Source organism: Aythya ferina (assembly GCF_964211825.1).
Source record: "Aythya ferina genome assembly, chromosome: 1".
NCBI classification, from domain to species: domain Eukaryota; kingdom Metazoa; phylum Chordata; class Aves; order Anseriformes; family Anatidae; genus Aythya; species Aythya ferina.
The window spans coordinates 120,731,962-120,757,044 of NC_140296.1; the positions used below are offsets into that span (position 1 = coordinate 120,731,962).

The window sequence follows — 25,083 nt, forward strand, 5'->3', positions numbered from 1 at the left end:
CTTCAGACACAAAAGGCGCTGCATGCATGTGCCGAGCAGCGCTGGCACGCACAGCTTCAGAGGGCTGAAAGGAAACCAGACTGCTTTTGAAGGGCCCGGGTCTCCTGTGAGAGAATGAATAAATAAGAGAATAGCCCTGTCTGTCAGAAATGAGTTCAGCAGCATCCCCGAGGAAAAGGCATCTGTTTGATGATTATTTGGCCTGTGTCACAAGCAGGAGGGGGGAAGCAGGGCTGGTGCTAGAAATAATGACACAAATAAGCGAGCGGACGTGCTGGAGTATCAGCAGAGGCACAAAGTTGCTGTTCTGTCTGGCGGAGGATGAGAATACCATCCAGATGAGAAAAGGAGACACCAAGAACACAACCACAACCCTCCCCATTGCAGAACCTACTTGCAGAAGTACCAGCGTCTCAAAGGCTTTGAAAACACACCTTCCAAAACTGGGGTACAGGTGGTGTGAGGGGAGCTTTGGCCCCATCCAGACAGAGGTAGCTGCCTGCTCCTTGCAGGTAAGAGCGTCAGCAACCTCTCCTGATCTGTGCTGGGGGAGAAGCAGGTGACTTTTCTGCAAGACAGCTCTTTTCCTCCACAAACATCCATGCTGCTGTGTATTCACCGCACTACTACAGTCATGACACCAACACAGCCTTCACCTCCACTGAAAAAAAAAAAAAAATCCTCCTGTCCAAGGGCCATAATCCATGTAAATGGCCACACAGAAAGCCTAAGCCATCTCAGGGGGCTTACCTGTGTCTAAGCACTTACAGAAAAGTCATTAAAATCAAGATGCTTAAACCTTCCCATTATTTTTCCAACTGGAATTTCATTTCTCTGCATAAAAGCACGAAGGGAAACTCAGTGCAAGACACCATTCACCGAATCCTTCATTTGCATCTTAAAAGGGGGAAGTCTGTCTGTTCTGCTTATTCTGTTCTTTAATTATCCTAATGAAAGCAAATGCGAATCCCCAAGGGTTTGGTCCCTTTCTGATCGACTGCTTTTAAACGCGGAGATGGGAGACAAGCAGCCATCAAAACGCTTCGTTTTTAAACACGCACATCTGGGGAAGATTCCCCTGGCACCTCGCGCTACACGGACAATATGTTCCGGCAAGAAGAGAAGCTAAGCAAGACCTCTAATTTTCTGCCACGTGGAAAGCCCATGAAAAGCCAGCTTAGGCTCCAGGAAAACGTAGAAACTGCTGGCTTCAGACAGCGCAGGCCTCTTCAGCTACCCAATATATTACAGGACAGCTTTCCATCCAGAGCTCCTTGTTTGATGCACTTAAAGGCTCCCACCCAGCATCAGTCTGAATTAAAGGCTCCCCACAAAGCGAGAGCAACAGCTTTGCTTGATGCAGCTCTTTGTGAGGGCCATAGGTTACGTCAAGAAGCCAGGACCCTGGAGAGCCAGGTCCTCGTCCAAACCCTGCAACCAATTTGCTGCTTCCTTTGAACGCGCACCCACCTCTCCAGCAGAGCCTGAGCAGAGAAACTTCCCCCTTACAAGGAACCCGTAGGACAGCTAGCAGAAAGAGGCCTCTAGCTGTTACTGTAATATCAATAATAAATGAGTGAAATAATAAATAGAAATAAGGCATTCTGTTGCAAACAAAGCCAACATATTAGCGAACGTGTTCGGGTTTTTAAAGCATATTCAAACACCAGCCTAAGCTCCAGCGTTAGCACAGAGTCTTTTAAAGCTCCAGAGAAAGCACAGAAGTCCACGGGCAACTCCGTTCAACCCTCACCCCTTCCAAGGGCTCACCTTGATAATTAACTTGATTTGTTTGTGTACAATGCCTTCCTTAACTGCTTCGAACTCCATTTCTGCTGCTTAGACCTAGGACATCTCAGCATCACCTGTAAAAACCCAGTGGGTTTCATCACAGCTGCGGAGGATTCAGACAGCAGAATTTGCCTCATGCTGCCTTGAGCGAGAGCACCAGCAGCCAAGAGGAGGAAGGTGGTACATCAGGAGATGGTAACACTTGATTTCTTCTTATTTTCTGCCATTTGGCCCGGATTGCCCCTTGTAACAGGAGCTTTGGCCAAGAAGGCATCACTCTTTGGAGGCAAAGGGCAATAGTGTCATCTCCCTAACCCTGTGTGTACACTCTGCTGCCCTACGTGAAGCCACAGATACACAAAAATATTCCAGTCACGCCAACTAAGACATGTTTTACCTGCTACAGGACTAAAAATAAGCAAAGACTCTTGTGTCTTCCCACCCCCACCAGGGCGGAGGGCGGTGTTGAGTCAGGCTAAGCCAGCAGCCATTCAAAAATAAAATCAACCTGGATTTCTCCTGCTGGAAAAAAGAGGGGAGGAGAAGAGTGATTTCTCAAGTGTAAGTAAGCCAAGGATGAGACCGAGGAAAAAAGACCAATAGGATTTATTTGTAATGACAAGTGACAAGTGATCACCATAAAGATATTCTTGGAACAGAATCCTGCTAATCTCTGCTATAATTCTAGTCCCAAATGGTTTGGCTCTGGCAGCGCTCTTAGAAATGATATATGTGAAAGCATTCGGGATTGTCAAGAAAGGAGTTTTGCCCTGACAGTTACACCTCGGGCTTGCTGGATCTGTTTGCACTCCCCCCACATTTTTTTTTTTTTTTTTTTTAAGCTAGGGTCAGCTGCAATTAGTACTTGGAAAAGAAAATGTTTATAACCTCTTGCTTTTATCATCATTAATAATGCATCAAACGTATCGAATGTGGGCAGCTTTTTTTCAGCACTCCGTAGTGCTCTCCCCCTCTGGCTCAGAAAATACACACCTCTTGAGAGAAAATCTATTTCATTAGAGACCTGATAAAATGCCTAGAAATGACAACATAAATAAGCATTTAAGTGCTGCTCCCTCTTTCGCTCTGAAGTCTTTTCCAGCTGAGCGGAGGGAGAAAGGAGCTGTAGCAGGATGGAGGGAGTGAGAGCTGATGAATATTTGATCACAATTGTCTTAAATAAACACTTCTCCCAGACGTGCCCTCCCGACGCGCTGCCTGCACGCTTGGTCTCGCCTCTCACACCACCTTGGGGGAAGCCCACGGCCAAGGTATTTGGAACTGATGACACAAACCGAGTGCTCCCTTGCCTTTTGCTTCTCCCTTCCCCAGGGTGTTTGCTATGCGCCTTTGCACCTACCCCTTCCCAAAAGGCTTCACATTTTTCTGGAAACGTAGTGGCAGTAGAAGGCTCACAAAAGGTACAGCCAGGCTCTTGGGGGTTTCTAAGTGTGCTTGAGAGGCCCCCAGTGCACGCATGCACACACGATTATTATTTCATTAAGCTGAGGAACTTCTTAATTTTTCAAGTGCCTTCTTTGCATATGCACACGTTGGCTGTCCAGATCCTTACGGGTCTTGCTTCATTAGGCAGCCACCAAATTTCTTGTTGCGCTTCCCACTTGGCTGAAGTCACCCAGGAGGGTTTGCTGCTCTACCCTGACTTAGTACAGACCATTAAACCCCGAACTGAGTGCTGACTAATTTGGGACATTTTATTTATCGCAGGTGTGGCCGCGTAGACATTACACCAATTTTCTAAGCTGAAGAACTCAGGCACAGGAAGAAAGATTGGTTATCTAAAAACAGTTGAGGCCAAACAAAGGTTTTGTGCAGGTGATATAAGATAGAGCCCTTTTTCCCAAGATATAAATGCCACACCACTCCACCGATCTGCTTGAAGGTGGCAGGTTTGCCTGGATTATTCAGCTCTTAATAGTGGGAAGCCTGTGAGGAACAGCAGGTGACGGAGGTCAGCTAAAAGGTTACCGAGGTCTACCTGGCAAAATTGCATTATGGAAATTAATCAGGAGTCACAATGGCATTACAGAGGAAATTCAGAGGCAGCGGAGCATTTTTTAGGTTTTTTCCTATCAGTAAGGCAGTCAGGTCTCCTAGTTAACAGCAGGCTAGGCAAAGGCCTTAGCTATTAGGCGGCCTGGAGGGTCAGTCCGTAGCACAAAGCTGTCAGGAGATGCTAAGTAGAAACTCATCCAGAACAAGAACTGTAAGAACAAGCTCAGACAGAAGTATTCAGACATCAGAAAAATCCCATTTGAAGTGTTCATGCCAGCCCAGCTCCCCTCGAAGCATGGAAACAAGCAAGAAAACAAGGATGCCATGACACTATTGATGAACTAGTCCTCTGAGCTCCCAGCTCTCATCTCCTCCCTCTTCTTCTCAAACAGGCTCCTACCAAAACTGGCCCTGGCTACGTTACCTTGATTTAAAATATCCTCCTGTGCATGGCACCACAAGCCCTTCTGCTGAAAACAGCCCCCCTGGGGTAACTGGTGCTCTTTTCTGGAAGGCAAGACCTGTCTCTTCCTCTTGGAAGATGCGATAGCTTCACCCTCACATGCAACTAGTCATCGTAAAGGAAAATAAAGGAGAGGGAAACACTCAGAAGGGCTTGAAAAGCAGCCAGTGGTGCCGACAAGGCCAGCTCCACAAGCCCAGCCTGGACCAAGGCTGGCAAGTCAGAGGCTCCAGCAAAAGTTGCGGGAGGTACTGCTGCAAAAAAATGGCATGTGAACAGCTGCAGGAGGGCACAGCCTTGGCTAGACACAGCCCTCAGGACACGAGGGCATGTCACCTTCTATTCTGCTTCTCTTCCTCGGGCAGGTCTTCGCTTGGGACTCACACCCATTAAGCTAGCAGAGCGTCCCAGCTCAATCCTGCCTCCCCTTACAGTGTCTTGCACTAGAAAACACAGTAGTGTTTTCTTTGCAGGACATGGATAATTTTATGTATTTATTTTTCACGCAGCCACAGCTGTGCTTGTTTTGGAAGCGGTGTCACGAAACCCCTACATGGTTCACCTCCCCATGAAGAAAGTCCCTCGCACACAGAGGTGTCTGTGGTGCAGCTCCAGCCACGCCAATGGATGAAGCAGCCCAGATGAACCTGGCCCATTATGTTTGCTCTAAATGGTGGGGAACAAAAATAAAAAAAACTGACACAAACAGTCTGATTCTAGAGGTCACAGCTGCACTTTGATGTTTTCACCTTAACAAAAGCCATAATCAAACCCCCAGCATTTAATGCCTATTTTCTACTTGGCAGAACAGAAAAGAAAGGGAAGGTGGAAGAGGCAAAGCAGAAAGAAACAATATTTTCTTTATATATTCAGGAAATCTTTTCTCCAGCAGATTCATGTTGTTTCCCCTCCCTTCCCTGTAAGACAGGATTAAGCAGTGCTGCAGCATCTACTGTCGGCTTGAATTCCCTGCCTCCCAGAATGGGTACTCGTAATTAAAAGCTTAGCTCACCTTATCCCTCCAGTTTCCCAGGCGAAAAGTCAAAGCCTGCATTTAATTGCATATATGTGTGCGTATTTAAAGCCAAAGCTCTGAAGAGAGATGAGATTTGGGAGCGGGGAGGGGAACGCGCACAGAGGTATTTGACACGAAGTCTCAAATAGGGAGCAGTGGGGAATGGGAAGACGGGGAGAGCAAAAAAAAAAAAAAAAAAGAAACCCACAAAGTGCATTTTCTCCATCTCCGTCCCTCCAGTCCCCTGCTTGCCCACCTTCCCCATTTTTTCCCAGAAGGATGCAAGAAATGGGAAATGGGGACTGCCTACTAACAAGCATCAAGTTTATTCCTGGCTCCTCTGCTTCCCAGGACCTCTGGCTTTGTTTTTAATGTGAAGGTGATCAGTCACCAGTGCTTAGGGGGACCTGCAGGCACCAGGCTGCCTTTAGCAGCAGACGCTATAGCAGCAGAAAATGCCAAAGCCCAGCAGAAACATTTGGAGACAGGGTACTACTGAACTGTGAGATTCTCCCAAAGATAAATGCACATCCTCCATAGTGGACACTAGCACCTCATCAAGTCTTTAAAATACAAGTAGGAATTAACACATTTCAGCTAAAAAGGAAATAGATTTGATTCAGAGGTTAGTACTGTACAAGGTATTTCCAGCATGTTGGCTCCTCTGTGCCCAATGCTGATGCTCAGAGAAGGAAGACAACTAGCAAGGATATTTGAGAACATTTTTGCATTCCCCCAAAGCCATAAGCCTTCCACCAGGATGAGGAGACACCTCTGCCCCCAGCAAGGACTGAAACATTGCCAAGGATTTTGCCAAGCAGGCCAGGAGAGGGTCTAGTTCACCATGGCTGTTTAAATTGGTCACACTAAGCCAAGCAGACCAGGAGGCTTTAGCTTAGTTAAGATAACCAAAACCTGTTGGAGTAACAGATACATTACTATTCCTCTGTAAAACTGGGTGACTGCAAATAGTAATTGAACTTGGGAAACAAATTGCAACAGGTTCAAGGCTGAAACATGCAACAGAGTTTAAGAGGGGTTGGCGGGGTTGTTTCAGCATGGGTTTTTACAGGCTTCACTCAAGCTCATGGCTTATTCTGCCCACCAGACCCTCACATCAGAGCACTGGATACATCCCCATTTTCTGACCAGGATTACCAATCTATCATTTTAGCACACTGCAGCTAGGCACAGCAGCTGGCTGGGCTGTCAGGATGCTCCTAGGGTTTCCACCAAGCGCTGAGGCCAATGCCTCTTATCAGGACTTGAATAAACCTGGAGGAGTTTCGGGCCCACAAGCAGTGCCTGCAGTCAGTGCCACCCAACAGGTATAGCTTCTTGTTGGGTCAGGAACAAAGGCCAGGTTTCTGGGCATAGAGCACCTCCAGCACGGCCTGGGCTGTACCACCCCTTGCCTGTGGTTTCAATCCTGAAAAAGGTTTCTTCCCTCTCCCTGAGGACGCCTTGCCCTTTTTATCATCCCAGCGCATGATGCCGATGAGTTAGCTTACCACATGCTGTGTCATCTTTTGCAAACCGGCTGCTCCCCAACCAGCATAGGTCACTCCTCATAGGATTTCTGAATTTAAAAGCCTCCTTCCCGTGCTACTGCTGGGGAGGAAAGTCCTGAAATAGTAACTAGCCTCCCCAGCTACTGCTTTGCCTGGCTACAGACTTTCATCCCAGCTGCATCTAGTCACCTGCTTAGAAGATCTTCCTTCCATTCAGCCTCCCTCCCCCAGTTTTTATGGGGCTTATGATATTACCAACATCAGAGCTTCCTGCTTCCATCCTTGGCTGCCAGCACCCAGGCAACACACCAGTACTTGGAGACTGAGCCCCCAGGCAACGTAGGGCAGCTCTAAATTTTTCCCTAAAGCCACTGGCAGGAGACACAAGTGTGTGGCACACACCAGGGTTTGCTGCTGCAGCTCTGTGCCCAGTGGCTCAGAGGAGGCTGGGTTTCCTCACACAGCTGTTGTGAATCTGGTACGTGGGCATGCACTGAGTAACGAGGCACCTTAACCCTTTGAGTTTTCATCCCCTTCCTGACCATTTCCACATGGCATTATTCAAGAAAGTTAAAGACTAATAGAAGTGGGGATCCAGAAAAGCCTTCTAACCCCTGAGTTCGTAGCTGTCCTGAGCACCAATATGCTGCCCAGGTCTCCCCTCTAAGGTTTAGCATGAATATTAACAAATATCTACTCAGTTCACTTCCCTGCTCAACTTAGAAGGAAAAAAGATCTCGAAACACCTTTGTGCGGATAGGGCAAGGTGAGAATGGGGGGAAAGAGAAAAGCAGGACTGAAGAGAGGCAAGTTAATTACAGGAAAACTGCAGAGACTGAACGTAGCAGGTAAGGAACTACACTGTTTATTATAAACAGTATCAGCATGTTTACTATATGAGATAGTCTTGTCATTAAGATCCCTCTCCACAGAGATATTACTATATTTATAGTATTGGCTCCTCTCTCTTTACATCCAAGCTGATAGGTCTATTAGCATAACCATTGTATTATCGCTATGTAATCACTATTAATTATTACTGCAGAACGCCCTAGGAGAGTACAGACATGTTATTTAACAGTTAAGCAACTTGGCTAGACAGCTAGAGCTGCCAATATCTTACCAAGCGTGTGACTGCTGGGTTCCACCTCCTCCTCCTTCTGACCACTTGTTGGAAGTCTCTCACCCCTCATTCCTCACACAGCATCAGCAATTCAGGGAAAGGCCCAGAGGCTGTCCTATAAATTTCTGCACAGCACAAGCAACCCCAAGGAGCGCCCTGCACCCCTTCGATGTCTTATGCAATAAGCAGAGGACAGACAGAGGAGTGTGTTATCATCCCAGCTGGAGGTGCTCCCAACCCACCTCGTTATGGGGGAGCAGGTGCTGGTTTCGTTAATAGGATTCAGCTGACAGGTGGCAATGCTGGGGGCCTTCCCGGCTGCCCCCCATCCCGGCACAGCCCCATGCATGCATGGGCTGAAGAGGCAGCTGGAAAACAGGACAGGGTTTGGTATTTAACAGCAAGCAGACGTCTAAGGAGCTGTAGGGAAAACAAGGCTAATTGCTTTCCTGTTGCTCTAAAAGCCACTGCTTCCTTTGCTACTTTGAGACGCTCGGCTCTATCTCCTGTGTCTCAGATTGTGCCATCAGACTGCCAAAGTGTCAGCTTCCTCTCAGATCATCCCTTAGTCTTCTGTATTGTAAGCAGGGTGATTCATTTAATTTACAAATGGTTTTTCCTCCTTTGCAATTAAACAACTTCATTGGAGCAGGTTTTTACAATGACTGTGCCCTTTCTCTTCAGCAAGCTAATTTCCTCAGAGCGCAGAAACACACAAGCCTTTGGGGAGCTGGGAGGGCTGGAAGGAGGAACGAGGTCTCTGTGACCCAGCCTGGTCTCTTGGGTCCTGGGGTTCACTTTCTGCCTGTGCAGAGACTGCAGGGATGACGGGGGAAGTAACGAACCTCCCATGGAGAGATTTTCAGATGGAAGCCCCTTGGGATAAAGATGACGGCACCACAGCCAGCACCCAAGCCCTTCTTTTTTGTCCTGACAGCTGGGAGACATGCCTGGCCGCTCATTACTGCTCACTTCCATACACTGCAACTTCTTCCCAGCTTCTCTGACACACAAAGCATACACAATGTGGCTATTAGCATTCTCTCTCCTCGCCCTGAAACCCCATCGTGGCACATCTATCCCGCTTCATCCCTCTTGGTTCTGAAGCATTCACTGGATTGAGTTTCAATTTCTTCTCACTTCCAAAAACCTACAGCAATTTCGTCCTGTCTGTCCTTTTCACCTGCTTGACCTCGCCTCCTGTGAGCTCAGCCTCTTCCTCTCCTCTCCTTTCCACCAGTGATACCACACTGAAGCTTTCCCTACACTTACCCTTTGGTCACATCCCACTGCCTCCTCCAGCGTGTGGGATCCTATAAGTTTGCACTGCCAGTGCCATTGCCTTCATCTTTCTATACTGCTAAAACCCACTGAGACACCAGGATGTTTAAAAATAAACCTGGAAAGCTGTGATACTCAAACATCAAATTCCCAGTGGCGTGCTGCAACCCTTTAAAAATCTCCCCTCCGTGCTGTGAGAACGGAGCCCCTGATGCTCTGTCACCCTCCTGGTCCCCCCGCAGTACTCGGCGAGCCCAAGGGCTTTCAAGTTTCTTGTTGTGCCTTCCACACATACATGTGCTTATAGGTAAAGCAGCACATTACCTGACATAAAAAGGAATACCAAATAATGCTCTGCTGCTCAAACTGAGAGAAAATGTGGCAGGCAAATGGACAGCAAGGCTTTCTGAGCCAAGGATGTAAGTCATCGCAGCCACCAGAAGCATAAAAGCCCAGCTCCCTAACTCAACTCAAGCTAGCTTTCATACTGTCTTCCCATGGGAAATGGCTCACCGTGGTCCTTTAAGAGATCTAAAGAAGCCTTCATCCTTCTTTCTGATAACCAAAAGCATTCCCTGTCCCTCCGGCTGATGGCTGCCACACGGACCTGCTCCCCACAACAAGCCCTGGGTTCCCCTGCCCCACCGAGCCCCAGGACTCGGGCAACGCAAGATGGAGCTGGGAAACCGGCGCTACCTGCTCCCTGAAACGCACCCACATCAAACACAGCGCACATCAAGACTTCTCTGTTTTTAAAGGGGTTTAGATGTCCAATCTAAATTCTCTTTGATAAAAGAATAAAGTGCTTCAAGCCCGGTGGCAGGTAGCGGAGGGGGCCCCCAGAGGCCTGCACAGCGGGTGACGCTCTGCGCTCCTCCTCCCGCGGCCAGCCCCTCGCGGTGCCATCCGAAATGGCAAAATGGGCGGCTTTCCCCTCTCTCTGTGCCTTCCCCAGGAGAAATCCTGTCCCCTGCGGCAGCTTGCCCTGTCTCCTGCTCAGGAGGGGAGGGCGGCGGAGGGGATGGTCCCGTCGCCATCAGGGTGACAGGCAGGGAAATGAAAGGGCCGCACGTCCCTCTGAAGTGACAGGCCCGCCTTTGTGGCGCGGGGAGAGCGGCTGCTCTGCCATATGCCGTGGGGAACTGGCACCACCACCTTCAGTTTTTGTGACACTTTCAGTTTTGTTTTTTTTGTTTTTTTTTTTTTTTCATGTTAGTTTAATTAAACTTTTTTTTTTTTTTTTTCTTGTTTATTTGATCGCGTGCCAGGCCTGAGGAAGCTGGGAAACCTTGCTTGTAATGCTGCGATCTGAACTTCTCCACAGCAAAATCCCGGCCTCTACGCTTGGGTTGCTTTTAGGTTCGTGGGCCCTACTAATGGCGAGGCCCCGCAGTGCTGGCCAAAACCTTGCCACGTAAACCCGCTACATTTGCGCAGGAGATGCGAACCTCAGAATGATCCCCTTTTTTTAATGGGAAGTTGTCAAACCCTGACGGGGATGCTCCAAACAGAAATCCCCTGAACAGCTTATAAGGAAGGGAAAGGGTGGTATTAATGCATACCCTTCTTTCTAAGTCAAACAGGAGTGGGGTGAGGAGCCACTTTTTGAAGGCACATTCACTGCATGGCTCCTTAATGGTGGTAGGGTGAATACCACGTCGGCCATTCGCTCAGGAAGAACAACCCCTGGCACTCACGCTCAGTTCATGGGGCTGCCGGAGCCCCAGGCTGGGAGAGAGCTTCTCAGTGAAAAGATGGGAAGGGAACAAAAACGTCGCATAGATAACTGGCAGTGCATTTTCCTGTCTCATTCTGCATAACTCTCGTTTTCAATAGTGTAACCCACTGTTTTAATTTTCACTTTATTAGAATAAACTAGATTTGTTCTCGCTCTCAAACCTTGTCTGCTAACAAATGTGCCATTTGCACATGTCATCAGAAACAAAATGCTCTGGGGGAGTAGTGAATAACAATTAGTGACTAAGCACTGAAGAAGACCATAGAGAATGGTCTGGTAAATGCCTCCAGCCTCTCTAAGACCTAAGATATAAAAGAGGCCCCTACTGTTAGGATGAGTCCATGCCATTAGGATTTATGTTATCACTGGGCCTCATGGCTTTTTTGGGGAGTGCTAGCTCCAGACAGCAAGGCACAAGGTATAACCCTTGGTTACATACACTGAAATTTTCTACCAAGGAAACCAGGAGCAGCAGAAACACACAAAAAAATGGAAAATTCAAAGGTAACATCATAATGATACCACTTAAACTGCAGATGGGTATGTTCTGGGTTTTGTTTGGCTCCACCACAGAAGTAAGGCCAATTTCTATCTCTGAGCAAAATACCACCAGCAGAAATCAGGCCCACAGGTCTGGCAGAAACCCTTCTCCATTTATACCTTTGCTGGATTCTCAGCAACATGTTGTTGCTGTTGTCAGGAATCCAGTCCTAATGACTAAATGTCAACTACACGTTGACACCACCACTGCCTCCCCTGGGCCTGTGCCAGGTATCCCAGCAAGTCATGAGGAACCTTTTTATATGGAACATGAACTAAGAAGCCCTAGCAAATCGGGATCTACACTGGCTCTGCAACGGGCCACCTCGTGTGCCTCTGGAACTGAGATTTGGGTAGGTAGCCAAAGCTGCCCCGGTGTTGGCAGAGTGGCAAGGAGGAGAGGCAGCCACGAGGCAGGGAAATGAGGGAGAAGAGGAAATGAACCCACTGAGATGCAGCCCTTTTGATTCTGACACAGAGATAAATGTCTGGCTTCATCCAGGAGCTTGGACTGGAGACTAGAGGCCCGGCGAGCAGTCCCTTCCAACCAACACTTCTGTGATCCTACACAATGCCATCAAACCCAGCTCTTTCATGTCAGTGCCCAGGCAGCTGGCAAACACAGATGGTCTGGATCTCTGCTACCAGGAGTTACCAGAAGCGTGATTGCAGCAAGCAGTGGTTGTCCTGTTCGCCAGCAATTCTAAACCTGCAAGGGCAGAAGTCTTCCTTGCTAAAGGCACACAGCTCTGGGTATAAGTGCAAGTAGCCACAGAAGCCTCAGCTGCTGCAGTTTCATTGCTCCTAGTACTTAAAAGAGCGAGAGCAAGGATAGCTTGGACACGTGCTCACGTCATGGTAACACTTTCAGATCAGAGTGAAGATGAGTGAGTTGACTTTTCCAACTTTAAAATCTCTTAGCCTATGGATCCTGTTCAAAAACTTCCCAACTTAAGGAAAAAAACCTTAAGGGTATTTTGAGATGTTTAGATCTGGGTCCACAAGTATTTCAAATCAGAGAAGTGCTATTTTTTTTTTGTCTTTTTCTTTTTTTGTCTTTTTTTTTTTTTTTTTGTCTTTTTTTTGGTCATTTTTTTTCTTTTCTTTTTCTCTTTTTGACAGAGAACCTCCCAGTCCTGCCCCCATTGGGCAAGAAGCTGCTCTTCTGTACCATTTCCTATCTGGGGCTGACTAATGGAAGCCGTGAGGGTCGAGATGCTGCAATTTGCAGTCTGCTAGCAACCAGAACATCTCTCAAGGGCCTGGATACATCAGCAGTTTCTGAAATCAGTGCCTGGGGTTAAGTGCACGTTTGGGGGCAAACTCTGCTTTTATCTTTGGATTCTAGTCCAGACTTTTTCCTGGACATCTGTGCCTGTGACACTGGGTGCTGGAGGGAGGAAGAATGCACATTGTCAGCCTGTCCTTTCAATTTAAATAACATCTTTTACATATTTACCTATCTGAACAGGGAAAGGCCTCGTCTTTGCACCTAATCATCAGCAAACAGCAGACACCATGGCTTTTATCAATAAGCCCGTTTTTAGTTAAGTCTGTAAAAATAAATAAATAAATAAAGCGAGAGAGACACAGAGAGAGAAGCGACACAGACGGTATCATTTTCAAAGAGATTTTTTAAAACACATTAAAGAGTCTTTCTTTACTCTTTTTTTTTTCTTCTTTCTTTTTTAATTTAGTGACAGTCTAGGAAGGAGGAGATGAAGATAAAGAAAAAAAAATAAAAAGGAGATTTAATGAGGATGAGAGAGAGAGACTAAAAGGATGTTTCCTAATCTCAATGAGCAGTTAAGGAGAATGAGGATAGACGGAAGGGATGAATCTGAAAGATAATTATTGGGGATGGGTTGGTGGAGCAGTAAGGGTAGGAGAAGAACAAATGCAAGCCCTTATTCAGAACTTCATCCAAACCTGAAAAAGACCTGGTACCTTCTGCTATCTCACCTCAGGGCAGGCCAGGGTGCCTTCCCCGAGCTCTGGGGGCCCCGAGTGGAATGCCAAGAAGCCACCAGAAAGACAGCTGCTCCTGTCTTCCTTGGAAACAACCTTCTTTGAAGCAGGAAGCACTGGAATCTCCTCAGAAGGACCGTTCCCTTGGTACCTGTAAGCATATCTGGAGTTTCTGATAAAGCCATTCAGTCGAACGCCTAGCTGTACAGCCCAGATTTCATGCTGCTGGCCACAAGTAGTCAAAGCTTGCTGCTATTTGCAGAAAGGAGGATGGTTCTGCAATTATACCAATGGGTGCAGATTTCCTCTCTCTGCCTCTCATTCCCCGCGTGGTGCTGGACACATCACTTTGTCTGTGTCTGAATTTTCCTGCCTCTAAAATACAGAGCGTATCTAATGCGTGTGCATTTAATCCAGTTACCTTTATTAAAAGGGGTTGGAATTTTTCATCTCCCTCAGAGGCCTTCTGCTCCTAATGGGAACTCTCCTCTCCACCTCCAACTGCACCGGGTAGAAGCTAATTTCCTGCAGCAGGAAGAAATGACTTCTATCCCTGCAGAGGCCGAGCAATTCCAGCAGCTGCACGTGCTTCATAAAGACAAGTGCTAGCTGACACAGATTTGTGACAAGACTTCCCAGCCTCATGGGGGGACACGGTGACCCTTAATTCACTCCCGTTTGCAAAGTACATTGAGATCCTGCGATGGAAGGGGTTATAAAATACCAAGTGTTATTTGCTGCCACTCACACCCTCCGCCGCTCCTCTCCCTCCCCCCCAAAGACATTTCAGGCTTGTCCTATTGTGAGATCTATTTTATTTTTTAATTTCCAGACGGCTGAACTAGATAAGTTCCCGGAGGGATTGATTTACGAGGGGAGATTAAAAAACGTTAGATGCGTACTGTTTAGTTAAATGATGGACATGCTAACTCCTTACAGGAATCTCTCTTTTTGGAGGGGCAGAACAGGAGGGAAAGGAGGAGCTGCATAGTTCCAGGCTCCGTTTTGTTTATAATTTGCTTTTATTTGCACTCAGTGGGAGAGATGCGATGGCTGCCACAAGGGTGACATAGGAACGCAGCACAACCCAGCGGGAAGAGGTGCGCCAGGTTAATACGAAGCAGTTAAATTGCTGTATGAAGACAGTTAGCTGGAGAGGGATTAGCACAGACTCTAACACTGCTAATGACAGCGGGGAATGAAAATTTGGGGCCCCGGATCCTGCAATGTGCCCACACACAGTAATTTGCAAGATCCAGGACTTAAACTGAAAACCAATTAGCCTTACGACAGGCTTAAGAAAATGAATCATGGAAACAGCTGCAATATATCATTGATTAGTAGTTTACAAAGGAGGAGCAGAGAAAGAAAACAACATCACATTAAGTCCAGCAGGGACTCACTGAGAAATCCCACCAGGAGCCCTTCATGCAGGAAAAAGGAACCGGCAAGTTGTCTTCCAGTGGTTGACTCCTAGGGGAGCCCTCTTAAGGGGATCAGGGTAAAAAGACAAGAACCCCGTATCATCTGAAGAGCAATCTGTGCCTGTTTGATGTGATGGGTAACACACTGCAGCTGAGAAGCAGAGTTCATCTCTCTAGCTGCAGGCTCCTGGTGAAGGGCTGCAGCGCTACACGGGCTGCTGACCAGCCATGCCAGCAGCGGGCACAAAGGACGTACAAATTGGACTTCTGGGTGCCCATCTGAAAGAGAAACTTTTGTTCCTGCAGCACCACATCAAGCCCAGAGCATCCATCACCGCACGGTGATTAATTCCTGACTCCCTCTCCCATCTCTGCCACCATACGTACCTGCTGTGCTATGAGACCTGATGCAGGGCGGGGGGAACTCTTTCCAAAACACCCCTGAAATTTTGATGACGTTAATAAAGCAACGCTGGGGAGCCATTAAGCAACATGAGACCCCCTTCCAGAAGAGGGGGAGAAAACAGTTCAAGGCAGAGCAAAAGGGTGGCATCAGGAGGATCGCCCACCCTGGGGCCACCCCTTTGCTCGATAATCCCTCTCTACCAGGGGAGAGCTGTACCCAAAAGCCGTTCATTGCTGGCTCCCTGCACCAAAGAGCTTCACAGCCAGCAGCATCCAGCACTGCAACAGCATTGATGACACCTCCTTCCCAAGAAAAAGTGTGCACTGTGAGCTGTGTTTTCTTCCAGGAGCCTCTGCCACAACTCGTCCAGTGGCTGCAGAGGTCCCCGAGGACCTGGGGTGCTTCCTGGAGAAGCGACAGGCTGGTGGAAGCGCTCGCTGCGTGGCGGATGAGATTCCACGGCACGCTGGAGATGGAAATATCACCTTAACAAGCATGGACAGCCCCCAATGGACTATAAAATTCATTTGGTGACTGAGATAACTCAAAAGAGCCAAGTGGCACAGCAATAAAAGCCGGAACACATAAATTTAAACTCAGAGAGAGCTCTGCAGTGCCCGGGTAATAAGTGACAAAGCAACCCACGCCCACGCAGACCTACCCAAACCTGCCTGAAAGTCACAGCCCAGAGACCAGGGACAGATGCACAGAAATTGTCTTTTTTAAAAGGAAAGGAGGGGCAAAAGGAGTAAATAAAAGTGCTTATACAGCCATAGCCTGTTCATCCACAGGCCCAGAGCACGTACGCATGCCACAGCAGCTGTGCTGGGCATTGTGCAAGCAGCTTTTTATTAATCACATCGCCCAGCCCCAAACGAGCACACGGAAGAAACTAAATGCTGTTCTCCATTACACAAGGGCAGGCCACTTCAAGACACCAATTTCACACTACCTGCATGTAGCTGAGGGCTGATTCATTCAAACCACCTTTATTTTGTTTTATTTTTTATGAACAACACCAATTCCCTTGTCCTTCATCTCCTCCATCCCCATTGGGATTCCTCCCCAAACTGCTCGGCGAGTGCCTCCCAAAGCACTTCCCTCCCCAGGAGTTAGTTTGCCACTCATAAGATGAACAGCCTAAAATTGCCGTAATAAAAACTTTATAGCCCTCCATCATGTTCATTCATGCTAATGTTCTCTCTCACCGTGGATATAACAAAAATTTCAGTGTTGGGGGAAAATAGGATGGTATGACAGGCATGTTTTCAGTGCTCTGAAAGCATGGCAGTACGGCGTAAGGTGTCCATCAAGGTCACCAGCGACAGAGAGAGGAGACACGAGAGCAGGGAGATGCTGATCGATGGCGTGTCATGGTGTGGAGATGGGAACTGCAGCAGACATGATCCATACATCCCCACGTCCCCACTGGGAACTGCCCTAATGGGATAAGACAGGTGTCTTCATGGCAGATACCACACCCGTCCCCAGAGCTTAGAGCTGGCCTCTCCGGCAGCAGCAGCAGAAGAAGCCGTCGTACTACAGGAGTCATTTTACTTTTTAATAAGTAGCAAGGGCAGACACCAAAAGGAGATGCCGACATTAAGAGAGTGCAGGAACATCCAGGATTTGGGTTTAACAACCGCTGTTCCTTTCCTCTCCCACACAACTGGTCTTCCAGAACCAGAGCTGGCTGTGATTTATCGTCGTCGCTAATTTTTTGTATCGAGGCGGCGCACGGGAGCTGCATTTGCAGGACAGAAACCCCCTCTGATAAGTATTGTACACACAAAGACCAAAGATACGGTCGCTGCTCCAAGCACATTACAATTCAAGTACAGATTAGAGCCTAAGATAAATACTGCCCTGTGATTCACCTGGATCCGGTGCTGTTGTTTTTAGAACCTCCCTTTATTAAGGAGTGGAAAACACTCGTGAGGATAGGGTTAAAGGTATTTTTAAGGAACCACAACCCATTTCAGGAGCAGCTGCTGTGGAAACAGCTGAAGACATCTTTTCCAGGCATTTTTTCTGCCTTGTACTCTCTGCCTTTTTTTTTTTTTTCCCTACCTTTTTCCATCCTAATAAGGGCATTTGCAATGGAAACCAGGCTCTTTGCAGCCTCTGAGGTCATTTGCTCTTGCTGCTCATTTCCCTCCCCACACATCATCAGCCACTCTGTGAACCAAAGGTGCTGCGGAGCAGAGCAAATGCCACCTCCCAGGAATGGAAATGGCACTGCAGCTCCAGGCCTTTGCTTACCAAGTGCCGTCCTTCCTTAATTTTTTAGCAGGGTTTGGACTTCTACACCGGTCCTTTGTATGTGATGGCTACCACTGAGATGAAACTTCAGAGGAAGGTCAAGCTGCTCAACTCAATATTGTGTACAGGTCTGACTACTTGAGTCCGTGAAATCTTACCCAAACATTTCAATCAAAGCACTTGCTGGACTTGCACCGGGTCCTTTCCCCATTAAAGCTCAGTTCCCTAATGTGAACAGAACGAACTGGACTGTTAAAAGGCATCTTTATAGGGTCATGAACCTAAGCAGACCCTGCTCGTCCTGCAGTCCCTGACAGAGAGCAGACATTTAGGGTCTGCTGCAGGAGGGAGGCAAGGTGCCAGCAGGGAGTATCACCTGGCTCTTCAAGTGGTCGGGAGCAGAAGGGATTCAATTATTTTTTTTTGGCCCCTCCCTTCCCCGGCTCTCCATCCGCCACGAGATGAAACAAACAGAAGGAAGATGGGCTTTTTTGCATAAATTGGGGACGTATGATTGAGAAGGTGTTATCTTGTCAGCTGGAGACACCTGCACGGCAGGTATTTATGCTATCAGGAGGGTTCTAGCTGGTGAAATACAGTTTGGTGCCGATAAGGGGACCCGGGGACTCGTGGCGCCAGCCCCACGAGGACAAGGGGATTAATGCTGATATTTTGCAGCTTGCTCTTATTAAATTCTGATTCCTTTTGTCAAGCGAAAAAAAGAAGAGGGGAAGAATGATTGGTTTTAGGCAGATAAAAGACACAGAGTGGGTGGGGGTAGCTGGTAGAAAAGGGGCTGATGAATGGGAACACAGAAGGCCAGGAGATCTCTTGGGAATAAAAGGAAAAGTATTAAACAATTTTCTGATTGACTAGGTCTCGTCTGGCAGGCAGGGAATCAGGGCAGGAGGAATAGGTTTGGGGAGTTCCTGAGAGTACAAAGACACAGACATACCAAAAGCAGAGCTAAATTATATGGGGGAGGGAGGGCGCAATCTTCCTTTTGCAGGAATTTTTCAACAGGCAGCACGGCTGGTGCTCAGCCTACTGCTTGTGAGCTGGCAGCATACGCCAGGCCACGGCAGACCTATAGAGGTGCAAAAGGTCCCAGACTGCAATCCAAGGGGCTGTGGGACAAGGCAGGCGCTGGTGTGGGGAGCCCCAGGCTGGCAGAGTTCCCACACGTGAGCATCTTCAGGATTAAGCCCTTAGGTTTTTGCTTGTACGGCATCTTAGGGAAAAAAATAAATAAAAAAATAATAAATGATAAAATCATTTGCGACACTCGTGGAAGAAAAGCCTTAACAACTTCAGATAAGCCGAGATAATACAATGCATATTCCCCAGGAATTCCCCGAGGGCTGGAAAAGTTAAAAAAAAGAAACGCAGGAGGAACAGATTCCCACAAACATCAGTGGGAAAGCCACCACGCTAGCCACACACCCCGCCTGCAAAGAGGGCTTTTATCAGCTGCAGCCAGCACTGGCATGCGGACACGAGATGCGGAGAAATGATGGGTAAGAGCAGCTCCCCCTTCGAGGAAGGGAGGCTCTGTGAGGCAGACGCAGATGGATCCTTTTGGTTATAGGATTCTGTTTGTGGTTCTGTGGGCATGTATTATTAATACCCTACAGAGTTTTAATTAGAGCTGAGAGATTCATTCATTGTGAATAATTTATCTGATTAATTTTGCCTCGCTTCTGTTCATGAATTGTCCACAAGCAGTTTGTAATTTTCGCAAATTTATTTGTCATTTGCAATTATTTGCTGACTTGTCTCAGTAAATAATTTCCAGTCCATTGTTTGTCCACAAACTGTCCCCAGATAGTCAATATTCGGAATCGGAGCGGGGCTCGATACACTTTTGTTAAATACGTGCAGTAAATCCCACTGTATGTTTTTGTTTTCTGAGTAACCTTTAGGATCAGGCTTCCACCGAGAATACTACTTTTTATGAGTTCAAATTCTGCTTCCTGCAAATAGTCTCTAATATTTACATAAAATTCATTGCTCCCATGAACATTCCTGCCAGTCAATATGCTCACTCTAATACACACAGCAGAGAACACAAAAGGAGTGTTTTATAGGGGAAGCAAATAGTTCTTTTGTTATCCGGTGCCCCAGTCTATCCCCAAGGGACCCGTCTGAAGGTTCATTGCCTTTTTTTTTTTTTTTTTTTTTTTTCTTCTTTCTTCTGTTTTGTTTTGCTTTTCCGACTCTGCTGGTCAGGGGTTGTGTTCTCTCTCAATCACTTCTCCCACAAGGAGCGCTGCGCACCGACTGCTGGCAGTAAGTCCCCGCCGAGCACGGGGAGCAGAGGCAGGCACCCTCCAACCCTAGCTCTGGAACTCGTGGGAAGAATAAAGGACCTCCGAAGCAGCCCCCGTTTTGTGGGTCTGAATTAGGATTTCCCTTCTGTCTCCAACCCAAATCCCCCTGAGGTCAATGCCAGGAGCCCCCAGTTCTTAGCGGGTGTCAACCACTGCTTCTGGCGGCTACCACTTCCCCACCTTACACCTCAATGAACCACACGTGGCTCCCTCCCTCGTCCCCCCAGGCATCTGACCTCTCCTGCTGCTCAGATCTGAACTTTCTGCCAGCCTTCCTGTGATGCTCTGCAGCTCAGACTGCCGTATTAAAGACTGGAATGGACAGGGAATACCGTTTCCTTGCTCTGGCTTCACTATTTGCATTTCCTAGGGCCTTGAGGGTGTATATTAGCATCCTATAGAGCTTTGCGGGTACATGCAGTATTAACATCCTATAAGGTTTTGTAGACATTCATTATTAACACACAATGGAATCTGTGTAGATGCATTATTAATACCCTCTTAGCTGGCAAGAGAACGGTGATATTTTCATATGAGGAATGTAATTGTTTAATATCAAACAGTATTATTTCAAAGATTTAATTGTGTAATTGGGGTCAGTAATCGCTCGGTCGTTCTCGGAGCAAGATGAACTTGCAGGCTAAAAGATTTATTGTCCTGACAATAGAGAGCAAATTTTAATATTTCTGAAAAATTGAGCGCTATTAATCCTGGCATGTGTTACTCTCAAACACGGCGAACTGATAAAACTTTGATCTAATTTTCTCTTTGAAGGGGCGTCGGCGGGGTGCGGGGAAGCCTGCTAACTGTACGTGGCCCGCCGCTGGAAGCGCGGCGCAGCACCAGGGCTGCCCACGTTTGGCTTCCCGGGAGCTCAGGCTGTGCACAAGACAGCCCCTGCGAGGACAAACTGCTCCAGGCTCGCCGTGCCGGGAGGGGAGGGAAGGCAGAAGCGGTTTCCATGACCACAGGCAGCTTCACGGGCATTTCTCCAAGGGATGCTCTCGGCGTTTGCACCCACCGTGCGGATGCTCTCCTGGTTCTGGCAGTGCCAGCCCATGGCTGCACCCCAAATCCGAGTCACATCGATGCTGATGGATTTGGGAGGTGCACACACAGCAGCTGCCACGACCGTGTGGGCAATTTGTCTGAGCGAGGCTTATCAATTCTCTTTGATATGGAGGGCTCTGGTATTAGTGGAGGACTCGGAGCCTCTGGTGCCTTCTCTGTGTTTTCTTGGTTTGTATTTTCTCTTTTGGGGTTTGATGTCTCTAAATTGAACTAAAATCCACAGGAGGTGATGATGGTAACAGGAGAGGCCCGTTAAACTTTGATGGCAGCCACTCAAATGGAGCACAAAAGAAAACCAGCTGGCTGCTGCCTAGGGCAAGCCAGATCTCCAAACTGAAACCAGGGCTGGAAGGGGGCAGGACGAAAGAAACAGAGCACCTGGCCCGGCGAGGCAGTGCTGGGGACACACTGCAGAGGTGACCAGCTCTTATCAAAGCCAGAGCATTTCCCCAGTGATGTGGAGAGGAAGGTGAAGACACACAGGCTGCAGGAGGTCCGTGATGGGCACAGCATCGCGGTGTCCTTAGGAGGCAGCAGGGAAAGGGAGCTGAGCACACGTTACTTTCCACCCCCTGCACATAACCAAGCCAGTAAAGGAGAAGAGTGCCTGGGATTTCTGAACGTTTACAATATCCCTGTGCATCATTTGGCTTTAAGCACGATGTCTCCCCGAGGAAGAGGACCGTAAACTCACCCTGCCCACAGAGCCAGCGCTCTGGTAAAAGGTGTGCTCCAGCTCCAGGGCTTACAGCCACCAGGGCATCAGGCCCAGCTTCTGTGGAAAGGGCAAAAAGTACACCAAACACAGCAAGGGAAGGAAAAAAAACAAAACCAGTGAGGCTACAAGGGCCAAGAGGAGCTTATGAGTACATGAACCCGGGATGTTTGGACACAACTGCAGCAGGCTGGCACGCAACCACTGATGGAAACTCTATCAAGGCAACCTAATGGGGATGAAACAACAGATAACAGCTTGCCAATACAGATGGGCTGCTCAGCTTTTTGCAGATGTGGGCATTACATTTGCAGCTGAGCCCTGGGATCTTCTAACGAAAGAGCCTGAGAAGCAGAATATAATGCAATGTATGATAACTATCACCAGGCACTTCATGTTTTTCGAAGATTTAGGGAAGAGCTGTCCCTCTTGACACTGTGTTGGTATCTCACTGCTTTTAGAGTATTCTGCAAACTTTCTTGAAGAGCAGAAACAGTTTTTTTTTTTTTTTTTTTTTTTTTTTTTTTCTCTCACCCTACCCTTCCCTTTCCCAGTCACTTTGGCTAGGACAGCCGAGATTCAGCCCTGTACCCTCAATGGTCTTGACACGCAGATTTCAGTGACATGGGGCCGAATTTGAACAGCCTCAATTCTACCAAAGACCATTTCTCCTAATCACTTCTGGATGTGGCCTTTGGAAAGGCTGGAATCAGCTGTGGCCAAACCCAAGGATTTAGGCAGCACTGAAGCTACCCGTATCTGCTCAATGTATCTGGCCAAGGTGGCCAGACACAACAGCCTTATCTCCTGCTGAAAGACAGACGTGCAGTTTTGCCCAGCTTGAATGACAAAAGCTCTTAGACTTTGCAGCCAAGGCATTCTGACGTGGGAGAAGACGTTTGGGTCACAGAAAGACTTATTTCTTTATTTATCACTCCCTAGGCATTGTATACAATCTTCATTTTTGCTTCTCAAAGGGTGCAGAGAAAGAGATGAAAGATATTCCGCGAGAGGGAAACTAACACGCTGACCTGTGGGGCCCAGAAAGGACATGCTCCCAAAGTCGGGCTCCACGATCCCAGCTTCAATTTCTTCTGTGTACAACCTGCCCTGTGGCCCATTAAGTCAAGAGCTGAGACTTGCCGCTGAAAACAGCAGCTCCTGCAAAATGCTACTGTGCCAGTTCAGCCTGGAGGTCTCACTGCTCTTTCTTCAAGCAACGCTGCGATTTACTGCTTTCCCTGCACACAATGACTGCCATTCTCTGCTGTACTGAAATAGCTTCCCCTGGCCGGTGCCAAAGAGCGGGTTATTAGACCAGTAACTCACTCCTGAACACACTGATCCAGGTATGGCAATCCCCCAGCGCCTGCCTCTTACAAAAAAAAAAAAAAAAAAAGAAGAGCAGCAGTGAAACTGGAAAATGACTCCCTCCCTCGCTCCTCTCCAAACAGCGTGAATGTCGGACCCAAACCAGGGCCAGCAGCAGAGAACATGGAGGAAATTTTCCTTCCCAATGTTATTTGAAAGCAAAACAGCGACGCGCAAGCCATGCCAAGGGGATTAGATGAAAAATCACTGCAAATTCACTGTGGATGCTGATGCTGGGAAAAACGCGCATCGCGCTAGGACAGATGGTGGCTTTATGCAGTGCCCTGCGCTGAAGGGAGAGGTTCACACTGCAGCGTGTGAGCACGCAATCACATTGTTTTCTCCAGGACTCTGAACCCATCCGTACTGGCCTACTTTTTGGATGCTAAGAAATAAAACCCAAACCAAACCACAAATTGTTTGCAGCATAAAGGTGCCAGCACCTCCTGTGCTGGGACTGAGAAGGATTCTCCCCCCCGACACCTCCCTGGCTCCCTGCAGGTCAGCACGAGGGCATTTCACCTGGCTCGCAGGCACTCAGGAAGATGCAAAATATGTCAGGCTAATAGAAAGGCAAAATGGACACATATTTCATTCCTGAAAGGGAACAGAGAAGAGGGCTGCAGCGAAGATGGATAATAAACAGGTCTAAAATGCTTCTGCCTAGTCCTGGCGCTCCCTTTTTCCACCTATACAAGTGTCTTACAATGAGGTGGGAGGGAAGGAAGGGAAGGCAAGGCGGCGTGTCCACCCCACGGCAGGACCTGAACCCCGGCACGGTAATCAACATGCTCAGGGGACTCTGTCACCAGAGGAGAAAGAAAGGGAGAAGAAGAAATCAGAGGGGGGAAAAAAACTGCAGGGCTAATGGCAACTTTGAAGCAGGGAAGTGAAGAAAAGAGATGAGAAACATCACAGGAGAGAAATGACTAGCCGCAGACTAAATGTATTAAGGGAGCAGATTTATAGCCTAAGTGGCCATACAAGTCTCTTGAGGGTTTGATAGCAGAGTAAACCTGTCACGGATACAGACGGGCTCTGTAGCAAGGCAATCCGTGGGAAAAAGCCCGGCTAATCCGCCCAGGCGGTCTCCTGCGTGATCCCCAGGATGCTCTCCAGGGCTGACCCACCACGGGGCACGGCAGAGGAGTCACTGAGGGTCCTGCGGGAGGGCTCACACCAGGAAAGCCACCTGGAGAGACACGAGGAGCACATCCTTGTGGTGTCACTTGCCAGCGGGGCTGCGTGCTCATCATGTATGTGAGCACGGCTGGATGCCTCAGCCAGAATTCATGCAGTGGGTGCCACTCAGTCCCACCCCAAACGCTTTCCTCTTCTTGCTGCTGGGGTTCGTGGCAGCTGGGTGCCAAGCACCAGGAGTTATGTGCCTGCTTGCAGCCACTACAAAACCATGTATTCAGCACGCTGTAGCTTGATTTGCACAAAGCCCAGGATTCAGAGCTCCCAGTAAATTCTTCATCCCCAAACCCGCTGAAAACCCAGCAGGGGAACTCATCAGGCCGCCCGCCAGCCCTCGTCGCTCCCCCCAGCAAAGCAGCGGGGCCGGCCGATATTCCCAGGTTGGTTTTCGGCCGGGCCATTTCCTCCCTCACCACAATGCCTCGGGGTGCTGGCTGAAAGCCGGCATCTCAGGCATGGAAACTGATTCTCCGTGCTGTCTGCAGAGGTTTGGTCATGGGATATTGAAAGCTCAAATTCAAAACCCATCGAAGCTATTACAGCTATAAAGAGGGAAGGGGGGAGAGCTAGGGAGAAAGGCACTAAGGTCTATTTCTGGCTGCGGAAGCGTAACAGGGAAGCAGCCTGAAATACCCCGAGAAGGGAATGCTGTCTCTGTCTGTATTGCCGAGCTGCTGGGGACGTGCTATTGCTCTTTGCAATGCTACCTCTAGCACCCCAAGCACGAATCGCATGCTGCTGGTCAATGACCCGAAATCGCAGAATTGGGAAGCGCTCAGTGTAATTGCACTAATTGCGCTCCTGCGCCGCGCCGTGCCTACTTAATAACCTGTGGAACTCACTGTTGCGTGGTAGTCA

General features: G+C 48.2%; 1 protein-coding gene across 2 annotated transcripts in view; it reads right to left on the bottom strand.

Annotated features, from left to right (window-relative positions):
• LSAMP (limbic system associated membrane protein) overlaps window positions 1-25,083 on the bottom strand; it is an 879,058-nt gene that overhangs the window by 322,273 nt on the left and 531,702 nt on the right. The window contains exon 1 of one of the 2 annotated variants that reach the window (XM_084527477.1): window positions 7,920-8,089. The exons of the other annotated variant lie outside the window; for it this stretch is intronic. Within the exon in view, the coding sequence (XP_084383603.1) occupies window positions 7,920-7,989 (70 nt within the window). The 5' untranslated portion in view covers window positions 7,990-8,089. Of the gene's footprint in view, window positions 1-7,919; window positions 8,090-25,083 lie in introns of those variants that run through there. 2 annotated transcript variants of the gene reach the window in all.